At 49.5% G+C, this 7929-nt stretch overlaps 1 protein-coding gene across 2 annotated transcripts; it reads right to left on the reverse strand.

Moving 5' to 3' along the window:
* Positions 1-202: 202 nt before the first annotated feature.
* Positions 203-6338, reverse strand: LAG3 (lymphocyte activating 3). Of its 2 annotated transcripts, XM_069849890.1 has the most exons (8): positions 6103-6338; positions 5757-5928; positions 5374-5600; positions 4852-5109; positions 4417-4710; positions 3783-4073; positions 3409-3524; positions 203-912 (listed from the first exon to the last, which is right to left on the reverse strand). In XM_069849890.1, exons 1-8 carry the CDS (start codon positions 6155-6157, stop codon positions 802-804), a joined length of 1524 nt encoding a protein of 507 aa, XP_069705991.1. In that variant the 5' UTR covers positions 6158-6338; the 3' UTR covers positions 203-801. The 2 variants fall into 2 exon arrangements, with proteins under 2 accessions (XP_069705991.1, XP_069705992.1); XM_069849891.1 differs by lacking the exon at positions 4417-4710.
* Between the last annotated feature and the right edge of the window lie 1591 nt (positions 6339-7929).

Genomic DNA, 7929 nt, shown 5'->3' on the forward strand with positions numbered 1-7929 from the left:
AAACCCCAACCCAAAATTATAAAGCACAGCAAACAGGAGAGACTGAACTTGTAACTCTTCTCTAATGACATTTAATTTCCCATCCCCCAACATCAAAATGTCAAAAATGAACAGGCAACTTCGGTACAACAGAACTGAAAGAGAAAGAGAAGACAGAAAAGTCCTTAGAAGCTGTTTCACACAGGGAGACCTACACCCCGCACTGTCAACAAGCATAATCCTCCACAAACACACACAGAGTTTTTTTGTCAGACAGATTTATTTTAAGTTCTACAATGAGTTTCTAATAAAATAAAATGCTCAAAATGTGCAACATGTGCAGTCCTCTATGGGGTCCCCCGTGCCACTGAATGAGCGCAAGAGCAGGACAGTGTGGGGAGAGGGAGAGGAAAATGGACCATGGGGACAAAACACCATCAGGCTGCAGGTGAGCTGTGTTCCAGCCATCTCCCACATTTAAGCATCTCACTAGGGAAAGACTGTGAGAGAGGCCATGAAGGTGGGGCAGAGGGTGGAAGGGAGAAGTGGCACTTGAAGCCAGCAAGAGCTAATGGCTCAAATACTCCCAGCAGCTCCAAAGCGTCTGTGCCGCTTGTCACCTTACTGCAGCCCTGGGTCTGAACTTGCCCTGCTACAGCAGCCTCCAGCCCCTCTGCAAGTAGAGAGTTCCCACAGCCTCCTGCTACGTTCATGCCATCCCTAGACCCTCTTGAGTAGTCTGCATGGTGCCCATCTCACTGCAGCATGGCACACAAGAGTTTCAGCCTCCCATGCAGACTGGACCTGGTGTCCCTGTTCCCATCAGCATTCGGTTTGCTGGATCTTCTCTTTCTGGTTCTCCTCCATCTCCTTCTTCCTTGGCGCAGTGATTGCAACCATCCCTTCCAGTGCTGGGAAGGCAGCAGGCCGTGCCTGAAAGGAAAGAAAGGGGCAATGTCAGGCATAGAAGAGTGACAGAATAGCATAGGTCTGGGTTTCTCCCTCCCATGGAAGTCATGGTCCTACTGCTTGCAACCATGAAGCTCCTGTTCCCTCCTAGTGCCAGGGAGAGCCCATCTCACTCTGAGATATGTAGCTTCTTCTGGTGAAGGCTGGCTCAGAACTATCCTCTGTGGTATTGTTGGCATAAGGAATAACAAAGACAGGACATGCTTAAGAGAGAGTGAGGAATCATCTGGGCAATGGTCAGGCTCAGTGTATGCCAGATTTTACAACACCTTTTGAGAGAGAATAATTAAAGACATGAAGGTTCATGCAAAATGAGATAAGGAACGATAGAGACAGATCCACTTTCATGTCTTGCTTTAACAAGTGACTTTCTAGACAATGGAAAAGAGATAGATCTCAGTGTTCCTCATCACAGGAGAGCATGTGGTGGCACACAGGCAATCAATATGACTGGAAAGATGAGATTAGTGAAAGAACAGCATGGCAGGTGTGATATCAGCTGAGAGGAAGGAACTGGGATTTTGCTGCCAGGCTGTAAAGAAACGATAAGCACAACTCTTCAAAGATCAGTTGTGGGACCAATCATTAATGGCACAGATAGTGTGGAAGTGCTAATGAGTTATGTGGCTGCTAGAGTTGAGGAGCCTAATCTGGAAGAATAAAGATTAAAATGTTGCCTAAGACCCACATATTTGGGGAGAATGGAGCTGTAAACTGAATGGCAAGGCCAATGAAAGCAGCAGTACCAATCGCATGTTGATTGGCTCAGGGGATCGGAACAGGGATGCCTAATGCATGGGCAACAGCCCACCAAGGGCTAGTGAGCAGCCAATGTTCAATCGATGCAAGAAAAGCAAGTGTAATCTCAGAGAATGCCAGCAGAGAGAGGGAGAGAACAGAGAAAAGCTAATATTTTTGCTCAAGGCGCCTCATCTGTACTCCCACAAAGGATGAGCCCACCAGGTAGACTGTGCAGAGAAGGGCAGGAGGACCATTAGTAGATGGAGGACCTCTGCTGCAAGAGAAGAACTTTGCGTACTTGGCAGGCCAAGGCAGTGAGTGCATATGCGTAAGTATATACATATATGTAAGTATCCTGGCTGGATTAGAGCTGTGGAAGTTAGCAGAGCTGGACAACCAGGTTTCTCATTTCCTACTAGCTGGGGGTTTACAGTTACACTGAAAAGAGTTATTTATCCGAGGTTTTAGGCCAGAAAGGTTGGTTCTGATCATCTTGCCATGGACTTGTACAGTCTAGAGAGTCATTCAGAAACTAAAGATCTCTGCCTTAGATTATCCTTTACCATCAGTGCTGATTAAGGGCCGATGACGAAGAACCACTCATGAGCCTCCCTAGCACTACTTGCAGTGGTTTTTTTTAAAATGTCCATCTTGTTTTTGTTCTGATGTTGCCTGTCTTCAGCCTCCAGCCACCTGAATTTGCTAAGAATTTGCATCAATGCAGTCACATCCCTCATCTTCAGCTCAAATCAGGTTCATAGAATCATAGAATCATTAGGTTGGAAAAGACCTTTGAGATCATCAACTCCAACTGTACCTGTCCACTGCTGAACCAGATCCCTAAGCACCTCATATACCCACCTTTTAAACACTTCCAGCGATGGACACTCAACCACCTCCCTGGGCAGCCTCTGCCAGTGCTTGATAACCCTTTCTGTGAATAAATTTTTTCTAATATCCAATCTAAACTCCCCCTGACACAGCTTAAGGCCATTCTGATGCAGCTTAAGGCCAAGGCTCAAGGCAAACAGATCTTTCACCAGGGAAACTTCTCCCAGCCTGAGATCACTCTGAACCCCCAGCCCTTTCTGCGTTAGAAGGTATTTTTCACTGTGGGCCATTTCCAAGAAGCTGAGTGGAAGGGCAACTACATCACGGCTACTCACAAAAGGTGTTCCATGTCAGCAAAGAGAAACCCTGAAGGAAGAATTTGCCGTGTGGTTAATTTGCAGAGAAACAGTATGAAAATTGCAGAGAGGAAGCTTGACTTGTTTGCACATTTTATCCAGTGGCATGCTGGCGGGGGGGATCAATCCTGTCCTGGTCTTTGGGGTGATAAAAGCAAGGCAGAATTTTCAGAAGACAAGAAAACTGGAACAAGCTGAGCAAACAAGTTGCAAGAAGCAAACAGCCGAAGCACCAGGGCTGAGGCAGCAACAACAGACCTGAATTGAGATAGGCATCTGTGGACCAGCAGGCATTTATATGAGTTGTCTCCTAGGAGGCTTTAACCCCCTTTGAAGTGCCTGACCTGGCCCTAGACAAATGCCAGTTAGTCAGACCTGCCGATGTCCAGGATACAGCTTTCACTACATATTCGTGGCACCCTCAGCAGGCTATTTGAGCCCCATTCTTCCTCTGTGCCCCTGAGAAATTTCACTGTTGCCTCTGGGGACGATATACAGGAAAACTAACAGAAATGGGGTGATGGACACTTACCCTTTTTTGGAGGGCGAGAGCCAGAACACAGACCGTAAGCAGGAGGAAGAGGGTGAGCATTAGCCCAAAAGTAACTGGCCCACTGAAGATGCTGGGAGGGTTGGAGATGTGGGCACCTGTGAGGAGAAACCACAGTTAGGAAAGAGGATAAGGTTGATTTTGCACTGGGACTGCACAAAGAGAGGCAAACTGGAAAAGGGTGCAGGGAACTGGAAGGAGAAACAGAAGGAAGTTTTGAGAGCTAAGGCAGGATGACAACAAGATGAGACCTAAAGGAGAACAGTCAAAGGGGTGAGGCTGAGAGAGAAAGGGCATCAGGGAATTGAATAGGGTGTGAAGAAGAGGTTGGTTACAAATCCATAGGACTGCAGTACCTGTTATCTGCAACCCGTACTCCACTGCTCCGAGTCTGCCTTCTGGGCCATGTACACTGCATTCCCATGTGCCCATATCCTTTTGTGACACACGGAGTATTTCCAAGGTACGGCCAGTCTGAGTCCTTTGGCCATCCAGGTTATGAGAGGTGGCCACCGCCAGCTTGCTGCTAGTGGGGGCTGAGCCAAGGTGCTTCCACTGGTAACGTTCATGTCCACGAGGGTGTGTGAGGCTGCAGATGAGCAGCAAGTGAGACCCCTCAGAAACTGGTCCTTGAATGCTTGGAGTGACTGCAGCAAAGTGAAAAAAACTATCCTCAGGAAAGACTATATCTCTTACATCTCCTTCCCATCCCTCCTTCTTCTAATATAACCCCTCCTTCGTTATTTCCTCTATTTTTTCCTCTGTCTTCCTCAGACTTCAAGAAGAAAAAAATGAAGTTACCCAGGAAAACCCTTGCTCTCAGCAGAGTCCAGTGCAGTGCCCTGAACAGAGACCTTGTTTCCCACCCCAGGGTGAGAATCTATGAGCAGGAGCAATCAACACTCACTTGCACTGACATGCAGAGAGGTTTATCTGTGAGCAGTGGGGTAGCTCAGAGGGGTAGTTGCACCTCCTTGTCTCTCCTCTCACCTGTAACCACTGCCAAGGTCACATCCCTGCTGACTGTCTTGCTGCCGACAGAGACAGCGCAGCGGTACTGCCCTGCATCACCTGGCCCCACCACAGGGAGACAAAGGGGGAAGCTTCTGCTGCTCGAATTCTGAGGAATACTCCATTCTTGCAAGTGTCCTCCTGCAAAGTGTCTCCAGTGAGCTGTCACCGTGTTGATCCCAAAGGCACTGGGAAGGTAACTCAGAGTGCAGGGTAGATCAGCTGCAGAGCCAGCTCCAGCGTACACCATGGGGTTGGCTGGGCCATCAAAACCTGAGCCAGAGAGAGAGCACAGTGTGGGATGATGGTGGAATGAGCTATACAGGGAGGTGACAACAGCCTCCGGATTTGGCCAGTCACATTAAAGGGAGCAACTTGGGAATGCTGGAGTAGCAGTGCAGAGGCTAATCTCACCTAGAATTTGTAGGTCAAGCGTGGCAGAAATTATCTCATTATCAGAGTATCTGAGCTGGCAGCGCCAAGAGCCTGCATCACTCATGGCTGGCTGAGGGATGGAGAGAGCCCCATGCAAGGCGCAGAAGGTCTCGGAGGTGGGGACCAGGTGCCCGTTGTGGAACCAGCGTGTCTCCACAAGTCTAGCCCAGTGGCTGGAGTTGCAGCTCAACAAGAGCGGCTCATTTTCTATGACAGGGCTAGGTGGACTGGTGGTTACTGCAAGAAAAAAGAAGGAGGGGGAAGATAAAAATCACAGAGGGACTCCAAACCATCCATTTGTGCCCTTCCTGTCCTAGACTTGTCCCTCAAGCAGCCACCTCTCCAGAATTGAGAGAAGACAGAGGGAACCTGTGTGCTTTCAAGGGGCTGCTGCCTGTACTCTAACCTGCCCTGGCAAACATGGCATTCCCACCCTCTTCCACCCTTACAACTTCCCTGGACATAAAATGAAGGTTCTCAAGGGTTTCTATCTTCTCCTACCTGTAATCACCCCCAGCTCCACCTGGCAGCTCTGGACCTCCGTGTCGTATGTCACCCATGCTTCATACAGCCCAGCATCCTCGCTCCGGACGGGGTTGATTCGCAGCGAGAAAATTCCCTTGCGGAAGGCAGAGTCCTGGACTGACACCCGGGGCCTCATGGGTCGCGCTGCCTTCCGGAGACCTGTGTACTCCACTTCCAGCACTATGTGTGCTTCCCAGTGGGCGCTGGGAGAAGGACAAGTGAGCAGCGTGTGCCAAAGAGGCAAAGGCAAAGTGAGACAGGAAGAAGGGAATATGGGGAAGGAGAAAAGGGACTCAAAGTGTCTCCCACCCTTCCCAGCCCCTCAACAAGGAGGCAAACCTGTCTTGGTTCTGGCATACCTTCCTCCATGCCGCTTCCACACCACGGATGTCTTGTCATGCAGCTCCTTCAAGCTCTTCCACATCTTGCTGGGGCTCAGGTGGCAAGGCAGCACAGCTGAACTCCCTGCCTTGGCCCACACTTTCTGCTCCCTGCTTCCTCCGTCTGCTGCTCCTGGTAGGATGTGGCCAGCTGTAACGAGACGGAAGGTTGAGCAAAGGGTGGGATTCAGAGTAGAGGGCAATATCTGTCTGTCTTCAGTGGGGCTGCTTCAGTCTCCCTTTCAGACCTGTCAAGGACCAAGTAACATCCAGACTCAACTTACTGAGCTACTCTGCCTTCCCCGATACATTCAGCCCCTCTTACCATTAAAAGACAGCAGAGTGAAGGTGAGGAACAGCACCAAAGACAGTGGCCTCATGGTGGCATCCAATAGAGGCTAGAGGCTGTGTCTTCCCGCTTTGGTCTGTTCTTGATTAGGACAGAAGCTTTAGGAGCTCAGAAAAAATGAAGCATGGGCAAAGAAGGTGGTAGAGTGGGTGGGTGAACCAAGAGGGGGTCGGCTGGACGTGCTTGCTCTCGTGCTGTCTCTCTCTTTCTGATCAAAGTGTTTCCCTAGATGCCCTTATACTGCGGGTGGGCAGCTAATTTCCTCAGATCACTAAGAAGATGCGTCACAACCAAGAAACCAGTGTAAGACTGAGGCACGTGAAGGCAGGGCTGAAGCCAGCGAGAGAGGGGAGGGAGAGACCAGAGACACTGCTCTAAGCATCTTTTAGTGGAAATTCTTTGGGTTGCTGTTGTTTTTCTTACAAGTTTCGCTTCTACATAGACAGTGGAAAAAGTGTAGAAGACACTTCCCAGTAAGTGCCCTTCATGTTTTTCTTTCATCTCTTACCTTTTTTGGTTTGATCTTTCCGCCTCTAACAGCTTCTTTTTAATTTCTTTCAGGGCTTTTGAGAACATGTTTGTCTTTTTTCTACTGTTCTTTTTTGTTGTTGGGTTTTTGGTGGTGGGTTTTCTTTCTTCTTTAATCCTTCAAATATGCTGATTTTTATTGCTTTTTCTTATTGGTCAGTTCATAGGCAGCACAAGGAAGGAGTCTACAGTGAGGTCCAACCAGGGCACATGTAACCCATCAACTCAGAGCCTGGGAGCACTCTAGGACAAAACTGAGGTTGTCTGAGGAGACAGAAAGGAGCATCCAGGGGAAGCAACCAGCGCTGAGAAGAGGGTCTGAATGCTGTGGCACTGTGAGGATTGTGAGAAAGGGACCCTCCTTCTCTAGCAGCACTGGGAAAAACCCATCTGAGCTTTTGCACTGAGGGGGCTCATCCTAGCTCCCGTGTAGCTGCTCAGCTTTACATAGGGCAATACATTTCCATCTGTGTGCCTCCCCCGGGGGACCCTTTTGTCTCAGAGAACCCCCACTGTTGTGGCTCACACTTTCCAGCAACCCACTGGCTCTGACTCTTTCGGACTTAATCAACCCTTCATGATGGGTGTCAGACATCCAAGTCCCTCAGCAGCTCATCTGCCAAGGGCTGGGCTGGGGCTTTTCCTGGGAATGAGGAAACGGAGGTAACTCAGAGTGGCTGCTGCTTTACTGTGGAAGGATCCTTGTCTGCTCTCTAGTTTTCCTCATCTAAGTGGCAAAGGTGGAGGATAAAAGATAGCAAGTGGTACCCCTTGCTTCAGCAGCTCCCTGGTGTGGTGACAGCTCTCACCTCTTGTGCACAGCTCCTCAGAGTCCCGAGGAGTGGGATTGGTGTATGGGAACCTGGTGCAACTCAAGTGTGCACTGATGTCCCCAGGGGACTGCTACTTTGTACGCTGTGTTGCACAGCCCATGGGATCACATGCGAGGAAGAGAGGTGAGAAGATAGGGGAGAACTTGTGACGGTTGGCAGGAGGTGTTTTTTCCTCCTGTTCAAGAAAAACAGTTTGTGGTGCTTGGTCCAAGCAGAAAGCATCAATTTTTCTTTCCCCTGAATCAGCAGTGTGAGAATGGTGTGAGTGTGGGGGTGACAAGAGAGATTAAGAACATGGAACCGTGGCAGGAGACATGTATGGCTCTGCAGCCTGGCATCACCTACTTCTTATCCCCTGGCTTCAGCCAGGAGACACAGTGAGCTCACTGCTCTCCCCCTCCATCCCAACCTGTTCTGCACTTTTAGCCTTGGCACCCTAGCT

The sequence above is a fragment of the Phaenicophaeus curvirostris genome, chromosome 1 (assembly GCF_032191515.1).
Source record: "Phaenicophaeus curvirostris isolate KB17595 chromosome 1, BPBGC_Pcur_1.0, whole genome shotgun sequence".
Lineage (NCBI taxonomy): Eukaryota > Metazoa > Chordata > Aves > Cuculiformes > Cuculidae > Phaenicophaeus > Phaenicophaeus curvirostris.

Coding starts and splice junctions, on each gene's coding strand:
- LAG3 (XM_069849890.1), bottom strand. CDS start 6,157: ATGAGGCCACTGTCTTTGGTGCTGTTCCTCACCTTCACTCTGCTGTCT. Junction 5,601..5,756: donor TGGAAGCGGCATGGAGGAAG/GTATGCCAGAAC, acceptor TCCTTCTCCCAG/CGCCCACTGGGAAGCACACA. Junction 4,074..4,416: donor GACCTTGGCAGTGGTTACAG/GTGAGAGGAGAG, acceptor ACTTTGCTGCAG/TCACTCCAAGCATTCAAGGA.